Genomic DNA, 19849 nt, shown 5'->3' with positions numbered 1-19849 from the left:
AAATGCAACTTATTGATACTATTTTTATTATTATTATTTATACAGTACATTGGTGCTTAGTCTACTTGTCCTTTAAAATCTTTGATATGAGAAATCAAATTTGCTTTGAACTTTTGACATATAACTTGTGGCCTAATGGTTAGAGAGTTTGACTGAGAGTCTCGGGCCAGCAATTCCATGACTGAGGTGCCCTTGAGCAAGGCACAGAACCCCAACTGCTCCCCGGGAGCCACAGCATACCTACTGCTCCAGGTGTGTGTTTATGGTGTGTGGGTGTGTGTGTGTGTGTGTGTGTGTGTGTGTTCTGGTATTCATCACGTTGTGGGGACATGAATCTGTTTACACAGTCACGTCATGGGGACCTCTTGCGTTGTGGGGACCAAAAGTCAGGTCCCCATAAGGGAAAGCCATATAAATGATTAGAGGAGCTGTTTTGAAGGTGATGGGCGGAGTTTCAGCGATGGCCCATAACACACGTTTATCCGTGAATGTGTGAGTGTGAAGGGAGTGCTCAGCTGCGCCCCCAAACATTTCTCAGCGGTACTGCGCGCGCTTCTTCACACACACGTTATCTATATATGGTAGGCCCCGCCCACTTCCTCGTCCTCATTAGGAACGATATCAGCAGCAATATGAAAATATGCGTATTAAGTGGACACTTCACACGGACAGACGATAAGAAGACTTTACAGGAGATACCGACTCGAGGAGATTGTTTGAGATTCGAGGAGATTCTGAAGTTGTGCAGAGCAAAAAGTTAAATAAAAGGTAAGCACATTTAAAACCAATTAGGTTAATTAGATCTAAAGTCGCTAGCTAGCTAGTTAACAGTGGTGCTAATTAACTGTTGAGGCCTATGTATGGCCTGTGATATTTCTCTGTTTTTCAATTAGCGATCGCATAATCATACAATTTAAGAATCATTTTTGAGTGAAAATCTTTATCAAATCTTCAGCCTGCCTGATTGCTATGTAGCGATTCTTTGCATATTAAGTTGCTTTCTGTCTGTTTTGCTTTAGTTCTGGAAGGGGAATTATTACTTTTTTTATATTAAAGAAATGTTACATTTCTTGTTTGGTCACGGGTTCTGGAGGGGTTATTGCATTCCAAAAATTAACTATGGTTTTTTACAAAAAAAATAAATAAAATAAAACTGTTTAGATGTTACTCCAAAAAAAAAAAAAAAGTTTTTAGTATAACAAAAACCTCTCTTTTTATGTCATATTATTAATATATAATTATAATTATATATTAATCATATAATTAACTGGGCTCGTGAGAGAAATGAAGCAAAATAAAAAAGGTATGTAACGTTAGCTTTAAATGAACAAATGATTAACCCTCTGGGGTTCTTCATTTATGAGTCACACTCAGGACCTTCGGGTCAAAAATGACCCAGAGGCCGGGATTCAGGTATACTTTTTTTCAGTAAAATCAATCAAATGTATTTTTGTTCAATAATATTTTTTCTTTCTTTTTTTGTGTTTTGAGAGAATTTTATGATGATAATGAATTTTTATGCAATAATTATGATCCATTTTTTCCCATTGAATATAATAGAAAATTTATATATATATGTATTTTTATTTTTATTTTTATTAATGCTGTATTTTATTTTAAAGTACAGCCAAGGCCTATAGAAAACAATTTTTGAAATTAGATTGGTGCCATCTGGTGGACAAATTAAGCATTTTTATCATGCAATAGCACATTTTTACCACTAGAGAGAATGTACAGCTCTCTGTAGAAAGGCTTGTGAATTCTAGTGATTTTTGCACATATTTGCCTATTTATTTCAGGTTGTGGATTTTAATATATAATCACAGATTCTCAAAGACTATTTTTGTCAAGTTTTTTTTTTTTTTTTTTTTTGTTTGGTTGATTTAAATGGTAATTTCAAGTGCCAGTTTTACTTTATAATACAGTCAAACCTGAACATTGCACTAGAAAGAGAACAAATGGAAAGCATTTTGTTACCCATTGTTTTAATTCTAACTTAATAAAAAAAATCACATTATTTAAATCATAACATATTTTTATTTACCTTTTATTATAAACATTTCCATTAAAATTATTTTTTGCAATTCAATGAACAGTAACTCTTCAAAATTGCCAACAGCAATTATGAACAAAAAACAAAAATAACAGCAAACGTATAATCATTTTCAAACAGTACATGTAAATGGAAAATAGAAAAATAAAAAAAGTGTCACGCTGGGCCTGGGTCGCTCGAATAGGCCTGGAGGTTACTAGGGAAGAATTCCATCCTTTGACCTTACTCTGTTTGTGCGTGTGTGCGTGCGTGCGTGCACACGTGCTTGTGTGTGTGTGTTTGTGTGTGTGTGTTCAAGAGAGAGACATGGTGTGTGACTTTTGCATTTTGGATCCAATGTCTCCCCTTTATTTGATTCATTGATTTTATTTCACATATTCTCACATATCTCTGTTACAGTTTCACCAGTCTCATATTTCCCTATGTGTGTGTGTGTGTGTGTGTTTGTGTGAGTGAGTGTGTCTATTTTGCAACCTTGATGGCTTACAGCCTCATGCTTTTATTGCTGTGCACTTTATTTCTTACATTGATGAATAATTTCTTTTATTTCACACATTTCCCAAAATTAGCTTTTGCAATGATACTTTCATTTGTGTGTGTTTTTGTGTGTATAAGTGTGTGTGTGTGTGTGTGTGTGTGAATTTTTTTGTCTGTTTTGCACTCTTGATGTTTTAGAGATTCACCCCTTCACTGTTGTATGCTTTTTTTCTGCATCGTGGCTGATTTGTAGATTGTACACACAAAAAAACTCAGTATTTTCATATTTTTGCAAATTTCCCATTCATTTCCTATGTCGGGTCATTTTTGACCCGAAGACCCTGAGTGTGACTATTTTTTTTACGACCACTTAGACTTTTAAAATCCTGTCCCCAATTTTTTGGGGTGTTCATATACCAAGTACCAAAAAAGTCACCAAGTTTCGGACCATTCCGATGAAGCTACGATTTGTAACATTTTTTTAAAAAAAAATTTCGGGTCATAAATGACCGAAGAACCCCAGAGGGTTAAGGTTAATCTTCGATGTAGTAATGACAGTAGTTAAACTAAACCAGGGTTTGTATGGAGAGGTCGTCCATAAGAGTAGTCCAAATCAGCAGTTCTCAAGGCCTGGGATTATATAGGAACAGATTGTCATTTTGTGAGAGATTAGGGCCTAAATTAATGTAGTGAGTTGAGGCCCTAAACGCTAACATTGTCCTAGATTTATGTAACCTTCAGTTTTGATTTGTCACATTGATAAATGTAACATTGTAATGAACTGTTGCATTACGTAAGTACAATACAGTGTTGCATGACAATAAAGATAAAATCTGCTTAATAAACACCTTAGTTTAATTCTGCATATCTCTCCATAATCGGTGTAATTTTTTTAAATACTTTTTTATACTTATTTTATATATATATATATATATATATATATATATATATATATATATATGTATATATATTTCCAGATTGAAATGCCACCACGAATCAGCCCTCTTAAGGATGCCATGCATCATGTTGTCACGAAGTCTGACAAAACTAAATTAGAGGTGAACTACATCAATGCGGTGAAAGGTAAGGTGGTGTCTGGTATGACTGATTTATCACTTAATAATTACGAAATATGGAAACATAACCTTGTGAGTATGGAATAGAAAATCTATGTTAATTAGGAACCAGGTTGCAGAATATTTTAAATAAGCTACTATTAATGTGTTCTGTGTGCACAATTATCACCCTTTATCTCTGCAAGATTTATTAATTAATTTTTTTGGTGAAAATGTTTTTGCTGTATCTGCAGGACGTGGATTATTTGCAAAAGGTTCCTTTTGCAAAGGAGATTTTATTGTGGAGTACAGGGGTGAGTTGATCAATTATGCAGAGCTGGAGAGGAGAAGAAAACTCTACCACCCATCCTGTGCTGTTTTTATGTTCGAGTTTAAGTGGAGAGGGAAAACATGGTGGTAAGAAGTCACATTGCACCAAAGCTATATTCCTTTTGCTAAAATAAGGCCACATTTACACTACAGGTCTTCATGACCAATTCTGATTTTGTGAATGTATCCTTTTTTTGACAACGTGCTTAGATTTTTTTTTTTTAAGAGTGACACTTATCCAGTGTGTGCATTTTAAACGGCATTTGGTGACAATCTAAAAAAAAAAACTGTTACAGTTTCAATTTCAATAGTACATTCATTGTCTTATGAAACTAGTTTGACCAGTTAACAGTTGGCTAAGGGGTAATTAGTCCTGAATTAGGCCTGAAACTGATCTGATAATATCTGAATCCATGCTCTTCATTTTCCTTCTTAAACGCTGGTGACTCTTATCTGATCTGTGCCACATGGGATGAAGAAAACTGGAATTGGGTCAATTGAACCATGCAGTGTAAATGCAGCCTAACACACTGATTTGTGTTGATGCATTATAACACTTGTATTTATCCTTTTCCCTTTTTTTTTCTCTCAAATTTAAGCATTGATGCATCTAGGGAAGATGGATCATTTGGGCGGTTAGTTAACGATGACCACCAACATCCAAATTGTAAGATGAAGAAAATCGATGTGAATGGAAAGGCACACCTGTGTTTATTTGCGCTGAAAGACATTAAAGAAGGAGAAGAAATCACATATGATTATGGGGGAGACGACTGCCCATGGAGAACCCAAGTAAGTTGCAGAAATAACTAATTTTTGGTTTTTGAAGAAATTAGAATTTGAATCTATTAGAAATATGAAAATAATTTGTAACCATTATGACTTGAGGGTCGGTGTTTTTTTATTTTATTTTTTTAAGTACATTGAATAATAGGGTCTTATGTTCTTAGACCAATTTAGGGGTTAAATGTGGGGGTTGTATGCCTGGCCTAATGGGTAAAATGTTACCCCCCCCCCATGTTTCCATGTTGTGAAATCTTCTCATTATTGGTGTTGTCTCTTGCAGGAGAGCAGCATTGCTGCTAATAGCAGAGCAGCAGGTGACTCTGATGCTTCTCTCCAGTCACAGACTCCAATGGATGATGCTTCTCTCCAGTCACAGACTCCAGTGGATGATGCTTCTCTCCAGTCACAGACTCCAGTGGATGATGCTTCTCTCCAGTCACAGACTCCAGTGGATGATGCTTCTCTCCAGTCACAGACTCCAGTGGATGATGCTTCTCTCCAGTCACAGACTCCAGTGGATGATGCTTTTGGTCAAACCAGGTCTCCTCAACAGGTATGGTCACATTTATCAATGGAAAGTTATGTCTACTGTCAGTTTTTTCCATGTTTTTGGTGCATATTTTGATGCCTATCTGCTGTAAACTAGTTCCCTCAACAGTTTATCAACATGTGTCCAGTAGGTTAGAGGTAGTGGAATATTTGGGGCCAGTTTTGTCGTTCACAAGTAACTTTTTCTTGGTTAATTGGTGCTTTAAAATTTTCACTCACGACGTCCCCACAACACACTTTTGGTCGCTCAGTGTTGGGAGTTGAGATGTTGTGTGAGATTAGATGAATCTGGTCCCCATGAGGAACAATAAACGTTGTGTGTGAAAGGTCCCCATGAGGCCCATTTTATTCAAGATGTGTGTGTGTGTGAGCGCAGACAGAGGATGTTGGACAGGGATAAATGTTTAAAATGATGCTGATTGTCTCATTGGTCATTCAGTGTCTGCATCAGATTAGCCTCTTGTGTTTCCATGTTGTGAAATCTTCTCATTATTGGTGTTGTCTCTTGCAGGAGAGTAGCATTGCTGCTAATAGCAGAGCAGCAGGTGACTCTGATGCTTCTCTCCAGTCACAGACTCCAGTGGATGATGCTTCTCTCCAGTCACAGACTCCAATGGATGATGCTTCTCTCCAGTCACAGACTCCAGTGGATGATGCTTTTGGTCAAACCAGGTCTCCTCAACAGGTATGGTCACATTTATCAATGGAAAGTTATGTCTACTGTCAGTTTTTTCCATGTTTTTGGTGCATATTTTGATGCCTATCTGCTGTAAACTAGTTCCCTCAACAGTTTATCAACATGTGTCCAGTAGGTTAGAGGTAGTGGAATATTTGGGGCCAGTTTTGTCGTTCACAAGTAACTTTTTCTTGGTTAATTGGTGCTTTAAAATTTTCACTCACGACGTCCCCACAACACACTTTTGGTCGCTCAGTGTTGGGAGTTGAGATGTTGTGTGAGATTAGATGAATCTGGTCCCCATGAGGAACAATAAACGTTGTGTGTGAAAGGTCCCCATGAGGCCCATTTTATTCAAGATGTGTGTGTGTGTGAGCGCAGACAGAGGATGTTGGACAGGGATAAATGTTTAAAATGATGCTGATTGTCTCATTGGTCATTCAGTGTCTGCATCAGATTAGCCTCTTGTGTTTCCATGTTGTGAAATCTTCTCATTATTGGTGTTGTCTCTTGCAGGAGAGTAGCATTGCTGCTAATAGCAGAGCAGCAGGTGACTCTGATGCTTCTCTCCAGTCACAGACTCCAGTGGATGATGCTTCTCTCCAGTCACAGACTCCAGTGGATGATGCTTCTCTCCAGTCACAGACTCCAGTGGATGATGCTTTTGGTCAAACCAGGTCTCCTCAACAGGTACGGTCACATTTATCAATGGAAAGTTATGTCTACTGTCAGTTTTTTCCATGTTTTTGGTGCATATTTTGATGCTTATCTGCTGTAAACTAGTTCCCTCAACAGTTTATCAACATGTGTCCAGTAGGTTAGTGGTAGTGGAATATTTGGGGCTAGTTTTGTCCTTCACAAGTAACTTTTTCTTGGTTAATTGGTGCTTTAAAATTTTCACTCACGACGTCCCCACAACACACTTTTGGTCGCTCAGTGTTGGGAGTTGAGATGTTGTGTGAGATTAGATGAATCTGGTCCCCATGAGGAACAATAAACGTTGTGTGTGAAAGGTCCCCATGAGGCCCGTTTTATTCAATATGTGTGTGTGTTTGAGCGCAGACAGAGGATGTTGGACAGGGATAAATGTTTAAAATGATGCTGATTGTCTCATTGGTCATTCAGTGTCTGCATCAGATTAGCCTCTTGTGTTTCCATGTTGTGAAATCTTCTCATTATTAGTGTTGTCTCTTGCAGGAGAGCAGCATTGCTGCTAATAGCAGAGCAGCAGGTGACTCTGATGCTTCTCTCCAGTCACAGACTCCAGTGGATGATGCTTCTCTCCAGTCACAGACTCCAGTGGATGATGCTTCTCTCCAGTCACAGACTCCAGTGGATGATGCTTTTGGTCAAACCAGGTCTCCTCAACAGGTATGGTCACATTTATCAATGGAAAGTTATGTCTACTGTCAGTTTTTTCCATGTTTTTGGTGCATATTTTGATGCCTATCTGCTGTAAACTAGTTCCCTCAACAGTTTATCAACATGTGTCCAGTAGGTTAGAGGTAGTGGAATATTTGGGGCCAGTTTTGTCGTTCACAAGTAACTTTTTCTTGGTTAATTGGTGCTTTAAAATTTTCACTCACGACGTCCCCACAACACACTTTTGGTCGCTCAGTGTTGGGAGTTGAGATGTTGTGTGAGATTAGATGAATCTGGTCCCCATGAGGAACAATAAACGTTGTGTGTGAAAGGTCCCCATGAGGCCCATTTTATTCAAGATGTGTGTGTGTGTGAGCGCAGACAGAGGATGTTGGACAGGGATAAATGTTTAAAATGATGCTGATTGTCTCATTGGTCATTCAGTGTCTGCATCAGATTAGCCTCTTGTGTTTCCATGTTGTGAAATCTTCTCATTATTGGTGTTGTCTCTTGCAGGAGAGTAGCATTGCTGCTAATAGCAGAGCAGCAGGTGACTCTGATGCTTCTCTCCAGTCACAGACTCCAGTGGATGATGCTTCTCTCCAGTCACAGACTCCAGTGGATGATGCTTCTCTCCAGTCACAGACTCCAGTGGATGATGCTTTTGGTCAAACCAGGTCTCCTCAACAGGTACGGTCACATTTATCAATGGAAAGTTATGTCTACTGTCAGTTTTTTCCATGTTTTTGGTGCATATTTTGATGCTTATCTGCTGTAAACTAGTTCCCTCAACAGTTTATCAACATGTGTCCAGTAGGTTAGTGGTAGTGGAATATTTGGGGCTAGTTTTGTCCTTCACAAGTAACTTTTTCTTGGTTAATTGGTGCTTTAAAATTTTCACTCACGACGTCCCCACAACACACTTTTGGTCGCTCAGTGTTGGGAGTTGAGATGTTGTGTGAGATTAGATGAATCTGGTCCCCATGAGGAACAATAAACGTTGTGTGTGAAAGGTCCCCATGAGGCCCGTTTTATTCAATATGTGTGTGTGTTTGAGCGCAGACAGAGGATGTTGGACAGGGATAAATGTTTAAAATGATGCTGATTGTCTCATTGGTCATTCAGTGTCTGCATCAGATTAGCCTCTTGTGTTTCCATGTTGTGAAATCTTCTCATTATTAGTGTTGTCTCTTGCAGGAGAGCAGCATTGCTGCTAATAGCAGAGCAGCAGGTGACTCTGATGCTTCTCTCCAGTCACAGACTCCAGTGGATGATGCTTCTCTCCAGTCACAGACTCCAGTGGATGATGCTTCTCTCCAGTCACAGACTCCAGTGGATGATGCTTTTGGTCAAACCAGGTCTCCTCAACAGGTATGGTCACATTTATCAATGGAAAGTTATGTCTACTGTCAGTTTTTTCCATGTTTTTGGTGCATATTTTGATGCTTATCTGCTGTAAACTAGTTCCCTCAACAGTTTATCAACATGTGTCCAGTAGGTTAGTGGTAGTGGAATATTTGGGGCTAGTTTTGTCCTTCACAAGTAACTTTTTCTTGGTTAATTGGTGCTTTAAAATTTTCACTCACGACGTCCCCACAACACACTTTTGGTCGCTCAGTGTTGGGAGTTGAGATGTTGTGTGAGATTAGATGAATCTGGTCCCCATGAGGAACAATAAACGTTGTGTGTGAAAGGTCCCCATGAGGCCCGTTTTATTCAATATGTGTGTGTGTGTGAGCGCAGACAGAGGATGTTGGACAGGGATAAATGTTTAAAATGATGCTGATTGTCTCATTGGTCATTCAGTGTCTGCATCAGATTAGCCTCTTGTGTTTCCATGTTGTGAAATCTTCTCATTATTAGTGTTGTCTCTTGCAGGAGAGCAGCATTGCTGCTAATAGCAGAGCAGCAGGTGACTCTGATGCTTCTCTCCAGTCACAGACTCCAATGGATGATGCTTCTCTCCAGTCACAGACTCCAGTGGATGATGCTTCTCTCCAGTCACAGACTCCAGTGGATGATGCTTTTGGTCAAACCAGGTCTCCTCAACAGGTATGGTCACATTTATCAATGGAAAGTTATGTCTACTGTCAGTTTTTTCCATGTTTTTGGTGCATATTTTGATGCTTATCTGCTGTAAACTAGTTCCCTCAACAGTTTATCAACATGTGTCCAGTAGGTTAGTGGTAGTGGAATATTTGGGGCTAGTTTTGTCCTTCACAAGTAACTTTTTCTTGGTTAATTGGTGCTTTAAAATTTTCACTCACGACGTCCCCACAACACACTTTTGGTCGCTCAGTGTTGGGAGTTGAGATGTTGTGTGAGATTAGATGAATCTGGTCCCCATGAGGAACAATAAACGTTGTGTGTGAAAGGTCCCCATGAGGCCCGTTTTATTCAATATGTGTGTGTGTGTGAGCGCAGACAGAGGATGTTGGACAGGGATAAATGTTTAAAATGATGCTGATTGTCTCATTGGTCATTCAGTGTCTGCATCAGATTAGCCTCTTGTGTTTCCATGTTGTGAAATCTTCTCATTATTAGTGTTGTCTCTTGCAGGAGAGCAGCATTGCTGCTAATAGCAGAGCAGCAGGTGACTCTGATGCTTCTCTCCAGTCACAGACTCCAGTGGATGATGCTTCTCTCCAGTCACAGACTCCAATGGATGATGCTTCTCTCCAGTCACAGACTCCAGTGGATGATGCTTTTGGTCAAACCAGGTCTCCTCAACAGGTACGGTCACATTTATCAATGGAAAGTTATGTCTACTGTCAGTTTTTTCCATGTTTTTGGTGCATATTTTGATGCTTATCTGCTGTAAACTAGTTCCCTCAACAGTTTATCAACATGTGTCCAGTAGGTTAGTGGTAGTGGAATATTTGGGGCTAGTTTTGTCCTTCACAAGTAACTTTTTCTTGGTTAATTGGTGCTTTAAAATTTTCACTCACGACGTCCCCACAACACACTTTTGGTCGCTCAGTGTTGGGAGTTGAGATGTTGTGTGAGATTAGATGAATCTGGTCCCCATGAGGAACAATAAACGTTGTGTGTGAAAGGTCCCCATGAGGCCCGTTTTATTCAATATGTGTGTGTGTGTGAGCGCAGACAGAGGATGTTGGACAGGGATATTTTCCACTCTTGATCTCTGGTCAACTTTTTTATTTTCATATTTCAAATGCAATAGAAATGTCAAATATTGTTTATACTTTGTTTACAGATTGCAACCCAGAACCACAGTGAAAATGAGATTTTTGTGCCAAAACTGAGACGGACTAAAAGTGTCATAGTAAGTTTAAGTCACAACAAGAGACGTGGTCTTTTTTTTTTTTTTTTTTTCTCATTCCTAAGATCATTCTCCTCATCAGTAATTTATGTAATATTAATATATTCTCATGTGATATTGACTGCAAAGTATCAGAGAATTATTCAATTTTATTTTACTTTAAGACCAAAATGATCAGTTTTTTTTTTTTTTTTGTCAGAACAACTGTTCATAACTTTTGCACTGAGAACTTTATTATAACATGGTAAGAAGCAGCAAATCATCACATGTGACTTGCAAAATTGAGAAAAAAAAAAAAACTCAACAGATTAACAGAGACACATTAAATTGGCTACTATTGTCAAAATCAAATGATCAATTAATTGCAGCAGTTCTACCCATTTCTTTCTTTATTTTATTTTTAGATGAAAGATACAAATCTTGAAGATTCTGATGAGCTCTTTGATTCTACACCAGAGAGTTCCGATGATTATGTTCCAGATACCACTTCTGAAAGTGAAAGTGATGTTAGCCTTACACTAAACCAGGCAAAACGTCGGCTTCTTGATGAACTGGATATTGATCAGTCTGGCTCAGTGAGTTGCCCTGATTGTGACACCACAACGTCAGACAAAATGCACAATGTTGCGTCTGAAGCATCTGGAACAGGAGAAGAACCCAGTTCAAGTCAGAACACAACAGACGGAATAGTTGTTAGTGCATACCAAAAAAGAGATGGTGCTAGAGTGTACAACAAGAGACATTACTGCTTGTACTGCAGTAAACCCTATGCTAAGATGGCAAGGCATCTAGAAAGTTCACATGAAAATAAGTCTGATGTGGCTAGAGCTCTAAGCTTTCCAAAGGGTTCAAAGGAGAGGAAAAACCAGCTTGATTATATTCGCAACAGAGGAAACTATGCTCACAATGCAGCTGTTATGGAGTCAGGAAAGGGCGAACTAGTGCCATTTAAACGACCACGTAAAGAAGTGCAGGGAGAAGATTTCATGCATTGTGCATACTGTCAAGGACTTTTTACAAGAAAGGTCCTGTGGAGACACATGCGTACTTGTAGACTTCAACCACAATCAGACCCTCCCAAACCAGGAAAAAACCGTGTTCAGTCCATGTGTACCTACACAGGGCCTGTGCCTTCAAACATGACCAAACAACTGTGGGGAGTAATCAGTGCCATGAATCCTGACCCAATCACAGATATAATAAAAAATGACAGAGTAATTACTGATATTGGGCAGCACTTGTTGAACAAAGGTGGGCTATCAGATAAGAATAAACAATGTGTGCGGGAGAAGATGCGAGAACTGGGAAGATTGATTCACAATGCCAGGAAAGTCACCTCCTTAAAAACACTGGAAGATTGTGTAAATCCAAAGAAGTACATGGAGACCGTCAAAGCTGTTAAGTATACATGTGGGTATGACAGTGAAACCGACAAATTCTTGATTCCATCTCTTGCTAACAAGCTTGGGAATTCCCTGGTTAAAGTATGCAAACTCTTGAAAGCTCAGGGCTTAATCTCCAATGACAAACAGCTTGTGAAGAATGCCAGTGAGTTTCAAGAAGTCCATGCGAATAAGTGGAACGAGATGATTTCTGCTACAGCATTGAGGAATATCAGGGAAGCAAAGTGGAATGTGCCCACGCTCATGCCCTTTACTGAAGACGTACAAAAACTGCATACTTTTCTCAGTCAAGTGCAAGATGAGTGGTTCAACCTGCTCTCTGAAAGTCCATCTACTAAAGCCTGGATGGAGCTGGCCAAGGTGTGTCTAGCTCAGATGATTCTCTTTAATCGGCGGAGAGAAGGAGAGGTGGCGAGCATGCCTTTGTCTGTGTTTTTATCAAGAGACACTTCTGATCCACATGAGGATGTGGACTGGGCTCTCTCCGAAGTGGAGAAGAAACTCTGCAGACACTTCACAAGGGTTATCACCAGGGGAAAGCGTGGTCGGCCAGTTCCAGTCCTTCTGACTCCAAAAATGCTGTGTTCCTTAGAACTCCTTGTTAAGCAGAGAGAGGCGTGTGGGGTTTTAAAAGACAATGCCTATATGTTTGCTAGACCAGAAGCCATGACACATTTCCGAGGGTCAGACTGCCTCCGTGGCTTTGCAAAGGCTTGTGGTGCAAAGTGTCCCAAGGCACTGACATCTACCAGGCTGCGTAAGCATGCCGCGACCCTTTCAACAGTGCTGAACATGACCGACACCGAGATGGACCAGCTGGCAAACTTTCTCGGGCACGACATCAGAATCCATCGTGAGTTCTATCGACTCCCTGAGAAGACCCTGCAACTAGCCAAGATCAGCAAAGTTTTAATGGCTCTTGAGCAAGGAAGATTAGCTGAGTTCCATGGCAAGAACTTGGATGAAATTGGGATAGATCCTGATGGTTTGTTAATTTAATAGATTTTTTTTTAACCATCTATTCCTATACCAAGTTTGCAAACCATTATATACCACTGTAAAGCTGTATTTTGTACTTCCACAGAAAAAGTAGTTGACTGTGATGAGGAAGAACAAGTTAATGACTGTGATGAGGAAGACCAGAGCATACAAGAGGGACCCTGTTCATCTACTGTTGACGGTTTGTATTACTGTCAAAATACACCATTACATTTTGTAGTTATTGATTGTTATCAGTCAAGTGACTTGTGAAGACCTGATGGGCAAACACATTGTTCCAGCACAGAAGATGATTCAGTACACTAAACAAGTATTTATTTTTTGTCAAAACTACTGTCAAATGCCTCCAAGCTATTCTTCAACATTATCATTTTATTACATATGATTAAGTATGAATATAAATTTATCTATTTTATTATCAACATGTTTTATTGTAAACTTTTTGTTTTTGAGGAACTTAATACTATAAAATTAAGGGTTCATAAGAGAAAGTTACATTTATTATGTAAAGCTAGCTGATCCACTCTCTTCTGTTGGGTGGGTCGAGGCACAAAACGAATTGTGACATGATTCCTTTTTGACTAAAATAAAACGAAGTACTCTGTTTAAAGAGTTTGAGCTTATTTTTTCTAAAATGTTTCTTGAAAAGACATGATGTAGATTGTAGTTCAGCTATACTTGCAATGATTAAAACAACTGCACACTTTAGCGTTAATTTCACTTACGGTATCTACTGTATAATCATGATTAAAATCATGAGTTGGACAATAGCACCCATCACTTGTGCATTGTCAGAATTTTATAGCACATTTACTACTATTTTTTTTTTATATATATATATATATATATATATATATATATTACTTCTCTTTCTGAAAATGTTGAACTTTGATTATTTTCCATCAAAGCTTCAGCCGAGGTGGCACTTCCTGCTACCGAGAGGAATATGTCTCACACGAGAGGCAAACCATCATCAGAAGTGCCGATGTCTTCAGGAGCCAGTGCTATGAGACCACCTTGCAAAGGTGAACTCTTTACATATTTCTCTTTGGTACGTCTGTTGTTTTCTGTAGGATTAAATTCAACTAGAATTGGCTAAACGTTGCAGTAGCAGCCACATGGTAAAAAAGAATGCTCATTTTAATCACTAAGCTTATATCTGTTTGTCATTTTATCCCTGAGAAATTCTAAATTCATGCCTCTGTCATTTAAAAGCCACCAGTTACCCTACACTGAAAAAAAACAAGAGGTAAATTTACTTAATTTTTATTTGGCAAGTTTTTGCACAATCATTTTTCAAGTAAATTTAACACATTTGGAAATTAAGTAAATCTACGTAAGTAAAAAAAAAAAAAAATGCATTGCATATTGTCTCTAGAGAGGGTCATAGATCCTTCTGAAATTCATAAATGCACCGTATCTGGCAAGAATATCAATCTCTCTCTCTCTCTCTCTCTCTCTCTCTCGACAATTCAAAAAATGACTACAGACATCGTGTTATATCTTATGTATTTAGTCACAAATTTCTGACCTAATTCTAGTTAAAGTACCCCTTTTATGCTTACTCAGGTATGACCTTTTTATGTAGTGTGTAATATAAAAGATCAAATGTAAAAAGGTCAAAGTTCAGGACAAATTAAATTAGTCTCCCAAAAGGAAGAAACGAGTCCTGCGTAATTCCAGACTTCAGGTTTTCATTGGCTGTGTGCGAATGTGTAATTTGACCTACTCTCAAACAGCGGTAGAACCGACAACAGACTGGGACATCTGACCAATCAGAACAGAGTCGAGCTTCGATAAAGGAGGGTTTAGAGAGAGATCGAATCCTTGAATGAATTCAGGATTCAGAACTTCAGATTTGAATTCCAGCATACACTCTTAATCATTTCTTATTTTCTGATCACTTTAAGGTAAAAGTAGCCAGAAGAAAGCTTCCTGGCAGCAGGCAGAGGTGCAGGCGGTGGAAAGGCACCTGAAGTCATTCATCATATCTGGCACTGTACCAGCAAAGAGTGACTGTGAGAAATGCTTGAAAGCTGAACCACAAGCTCTGAGGAACCGCGATTGGAAGACAGTAAAATTTTATGTTTATAATCGCATTACAGCTTTCAAAAAGAAATTGCAGTGCAGATAATACTGTAAAGATGCAACTATCTGGCATGGCAAGTTTTGTTAAAGTTAAAGCCACAGCAGCACTTAAAGAAATAGAATAACTTAAACCGTTAAACCAGTGCAAGGCCACACGCTGAAAGCATTGGTCTAACAAAAGTTGAAATCCATGTTTGTGAAAGGAAGCATGGTGAGAGTTTATATATTTTTTTTTTTTTACATTTAGTATAACAGGACTTTTGAGGTTTTGTTTTGAGGTTTGACTTAGAGTTATGTGAAATTTAACTAAATAAAAGTTGAATTCAGTCATTTTAATCTGAATTATTGTCTTGAAGTTCAAGTAGTAGTAGGTTTATTGTATTGATAAGTATCCAGTGAGTAGTAGCTGATGTGGGGTGGTTGGCTGGGGCTAAACACTACTTTAAAATAATTTAAAGAAAGAATAGTTCGAAGTGGAAAGGTTTAAATGTTTGACTTGTGGGTATGATATGAGTTGGAACATATACAGGCAATCATTCACTATGCTAAATCCTTTGTATTCACATGTGCAAAATGCAACTTAGAGTCGTCCTAACTGAAGATAACTTGCACTGAAGGATTTGTAAAACATGTCAGTGCCATTGTTTTGTCTCAAAATGCAAACCAGTAATGTTTTTTTCTAAGGCATTTTAATAGAAGCTGTTTCTATACCCAGAGGTGGGTAGTAACGAGTTACATTTACTTCGTTACATTTACTTGAGTAATTTTTGGGGGTAACTAATACTTTTCGGAGTATATTTAAAGACTTTATACTCTTGCTTGAGTAATTTTTTTTGGGAAAAATCTGTGCTTTTACTTCGTTACTGTGGGTGAAGCTCCTCTCGTTACTTTATCTTAATGCAATAAATGTTGTAAATGCTTCAGTTTATTCCAAACGCGCCGTCTACTTTTCTCTGGATGGAGATCCTTATTAGATGAACACCGCGTGTGCTGTCTACTGTTTAACAGGTAATAACTTGGGCTACATTCGATTACAGTAGCCTACACGATACCACTGTGACATTAGTTTGTTGTACGTGTATGGCTTATAACAGAGGGGAGTCAAGTTGAATGCAGCTTCCAAAAGACAAAAAATAGCTGATTAAGATTTTATTAATTGTAATACAATCACACCGGCGCGAGTACGTTCAGCAAGTCATATCATCAGCTGCTAAATTCAGATCTGTGATCGCTTGCTGGCGCTGAGCCAGAGACAGACGCGTTTTTACAGCGCTGCACATTAACCAATCACACAAGATTCTGTTGAGCTTATTAAAGCATTGGCCAATCAGAGGTGTTCCGATGAGTCATCGCTGAAATGTCGGTGCTTCCTTCACACGCTCACTGATTGTAGACCGCTTTCTGGAGAATTCTCTCGTCAGAAACAACAAAGTGCAGATGTGTGTATGAATCTATAATTAAGATATTGATTTCACAGTGTTAACAGTTTCAGTGATTTTAATGGGAGTTTCTGAGAGTGATTGAAATCTAGACTGTCAGTGAAAATGATCTTTAATAATGTAAATGTTATTTGCTCTCTTTCTGAACAATGAAAGATTACTAGCAATATTTATATCACATTAACTTTTAATGTTAAATTCACATTTAATATAAAGTCAGGCGTATTAAAAATATGTTATGCCATGACACATATATCTGTTACTTAAGTAAACAGACAGGGTTTTATAATAAATTACATAAATTGGAGTAAAGGCTGATGAAATATAAACATTTATACACAGACACACATACATTACATACATTTTATCTATATATCTTAATAAAAATAGGCTCAGTATATATGACCCAAAGTAAGTAGTAACTAACCACTTGAGTAGATTTTTTTTTATCCGATACTCTTACTCAAGTAACTATTCAAGACTAGTACTTTGACTTTTACTTGAGTACAGTTTTTGGGTACTCTACCCACCTCTGTCTATACCCTAATTTAAGTAAGGCCTATTCCTGGTAATCTGTCTGTGAAACTGGGCTTTTGTGCGAGAATGAAGCTTTGCATCACTAGAACCATTTGCAGGACTCACTACAGTATAGATCCACATAAAATAAAGTGACATTTCAAAATTGTAACTTTTGTACTACTAATAAACATTTAAATTTTACTTTGTGGATTAAACCCATTTTAAGAGCAAAATATCAAATGCAGTAAAATGCCTTTTATTTGTCATTTGTAATATTTGTTGTTGCAAGGTCCCCTCAAATCATGGGAATGTGTGTATTAGTGTGTGCGCAAGGTCCCCTCAAATCATGGGAATGTGCGTATTAGTGTGTGCGCAAGGTCCCCTCAAATCATGGGAATGTGTGTGTATTATGCAAATGATATGCATAAAATATGCTAATTTGGTCCCTGTAAGTCATGTTCACCCGATATTTCAGAAGTCCCCATTAAGCATGGTCAAGACATTACTTCATTAATTCAGTTGTCTGAAGTCGTGTATAGGCTAAGAGAGCTATGGTTAGTGTCCCTAATTTTTTTCAAACCTCAAAACCCTTTAGAAAGGGTGGTCCCCACATGTGATGATTAAAAAGTTGGTCCCCATCAAACATGGAAACCAGTGTGTGTGTGTGTGCGCGTGTGTTTGTGTGTTCACTGCTGTGTGTGTGCACGTTGGATGGGTTAAATGCAGAGCACGAGTTCTGAGTATGGGTCACCAAACATGGCTGTATGTCATGTCACTTTCACTATAAGAGGTCAAATAAATAAATACATTTCATAGCTTAAAATGTCCTTCAGTGCATTTATTTAAACTAGCTCCAAGAAATGGCTTATTTTGGATCTGAGGTTGCAAGATGACATCAAAGCCTTGATGAAATCTTCTCACCATAGGCCCCGTCTACTGGTGTTCACTCACTTGCTTGACACATGATTATGCTGAATGCAAGTGTTGTACTGCGTCAAAAGCAAATTGAATTTACAATCACTACCACTACTGCCCCTGTCTTGTAAAATGGATACAGTATACAGATGTGCATCTGCTTTCTGACACAGTCCATGTTCTTGAGTCAACGTTCTTTGTTGTCAATAGGACAAATGGAGTGTAAGAATGTTCGCTTTGACGCATTTGGTTTAGACAGCTAATTTGCTTCTTTGTACAGATATCAGAAGTATAGCAGCATATGAAACAAGTAGATAGTTTATTTTTAATGGCATCCTGGATCATGTCAGATGATTGATCGGAGCATTCTGTGTTGTTAGTTCACAAAGAAACATTTGTTGAAAGAGTAAACAGTACTAGTGTCACTGATCGGTCAGGCTCAATCCCCAGCCAATCTCCAGAATATTAATCACCTGCACCTGTTCGAAATTTACTCTTCAATCAGCCACCATATATAAGCATACACCTTAGCTTCATTCACTGTCTGATCTTGTGACTACACAGTGTAATCTACCTCTGGTCTAGTTACTAGCTTTGACTACATCGACTTACCTGTCTACTTACCTCCTGTCTTCTTCTCCAGCGAATACATCCTCCGAAATCCTGCCAACGAAAGCTCCAGAGTATTCACTGAGGCATGTGCCCCATCGATCGATCAGTCTTTTCTTCCAGTACTCCTGTGAAAGAAAAGAGATTGTCAAGAGCTTGTTGACTCGCTTCGGAGAGTACTGCAACATCCCTAACCCTCCTGAGACAGACCATAAATCGACTGACACCTTCTGAGTGGCAGAGAAGGCTGACCCAGGGTATATGTTTATTATATTGCGGTTCAAGTGGGCGTATGATCCTGGCCTGCCCTCTTTGTCCCCCATGCCCGGTAGTGTTTCATTAAACCATCTCCCATAAAATTTAATTAACTCACTACTACTGCTCAACTTACTGATTCCAACGTTACCATTCCAGTTACCGTTCTCCTCAACTCTGGGTCAACAGGAAATGTAATCTCCGGAAACCTCTGCTGGCAGCTCCATCTGTTAACGACCGCCACCAAAACCCTCTACCAAGTCATGACACTTACTGGAAAGCCATTAAATCGTCGGCTTGTTGACACAGTGTGGGTCCCGTGCAGCTTAACTTGGGGTTACTTCATCATGAATCCATCTGTTTGAAAATGTTCCACTGTGGACATCAATTTGGTCGTCCTTGGCTGGTACAGCTTAACCCTATTCTTTCCTGGTCCACAGGAGAAATCCTGCTGTGTGGTGATTAATGTTTTCCTGAGTGCTTCCCTAATATTCCCATTTCTCCTGTCAAGACCCATGAAACCCTCATTGTAAACATCACATTCATAGAGAGTCCCCTAGACTGAATGCTAGGTTGAAATACCGGCATGTTATAAGGAATTCTACAATGTATTCTGTCCCCAGAAAGCATCCCAACAACCACGTCATCATCTGGGATTGTGTGATTGATCTGATTCCTGGTAAGCCAGTGCCCCGTGGTAAGATCTATCCCCTGTCACTACCCGAACAGAAGGTCATGGAGAAGTATGTGGAGGAGGCCCTCAAAAAAGGCTATATAGTCCCATCCACTTCCCCTGCCTCTTCCAGTTGCTTCTTCGTGGCAAAGAAGGACGCAGCTTTGCTGCCCTAGATTGATTACCGGGCATTGACAAACATAACCATCAAATTCCATTATCCTCTTCCCTTCGTCCCAACCGCTTTGGAAAAACTCTGTGGAGCCATCACAGTCCTAAAGCAGTTAACAAAGTTTCAACACTTCCTGAAAGCCAAAAAATGTACCTTCCATCAGCCCTCTGTAAAATTCCTGGGGTATGTAATTGACCACACCGGCA

The 19849-nt window shown here is 38.9% G+C and overlaps 1 protein-coding gene across 1 annotated transcript; it reads left to right on the top strand.

Annotated features, from left to right (window-relative positions):
* Positions 1–293: 293 nt before the first annotated feature.
* LOC128013110 (uncharacterized) lies at positions 294–14072 on the top strand. Its single transcript, XM_052595823.1, has 14 exons — positions 294–768; positions 3508–3613; positions 3840–4002; positions 4515–4707; positions 4982–5254; positions 5762–5935; positions 6443–6616; positions 7805–7978; positions 9167–9340; positions 10506–10574; positions 10976–12959; positions 13059–13154; positions 13882–13998; positions 14047–14072. Exons 2-14 carry the CDS (start codon positions 3514–3516, stop codon positions 14070–14072), a joined length of 3717 nt encoding a protein of 1238 aa, XP_052451783.1. The 5' UTR covers positions 294–768; positions 3508–3513.
* The last annotated feature ends 5777 nt before the right edge of the window (positions 14073–19849 follow it).

Source organism: Carassius gibelio, chromosome B24 (assembly GCF_023724105.1).
Source record: "Carassius gibelio isolate Cgi1373 ecotype wild population from Czech Republic chromosome B24, carGib1.2-hapl.c, whole genome shotgun sequence".
Lineage (NCBI taxonomy): Eukaryota > Metazoa > Chordata > Actinopteri > Cypriniformes > Cyprinidae > Carassius > Carassius gibelio.
The sequence above is the reverse complement of the archived record's forward strand: the minus strand, read 5'-3'. Positions and strand labels throughout refer to the sequence as shown.

Coding starts and splice junctions, on each gene's coding strand:
- LOC128013110 (XM_052595823.1), top strand. CDS start 3,514: ATGCCACCACGAATCAGCCCTCTTAAGGATGCCATGCATCATGTTGTC. Junction 3,614..3,839: donor CTACATCAATGCGGTGAAAG/GTAAGGTGGTGT, acceptor CTGTATCTGCAG/GACGTGGATTATTTGCAAAA. Junction 5,255..5,761: donor AAACCAGGTCTCCTCAACAG/GTATGGTCACAT, acceptor TGTCTCTTGCAG/GAGAGTAGCATTGCTGCTAA.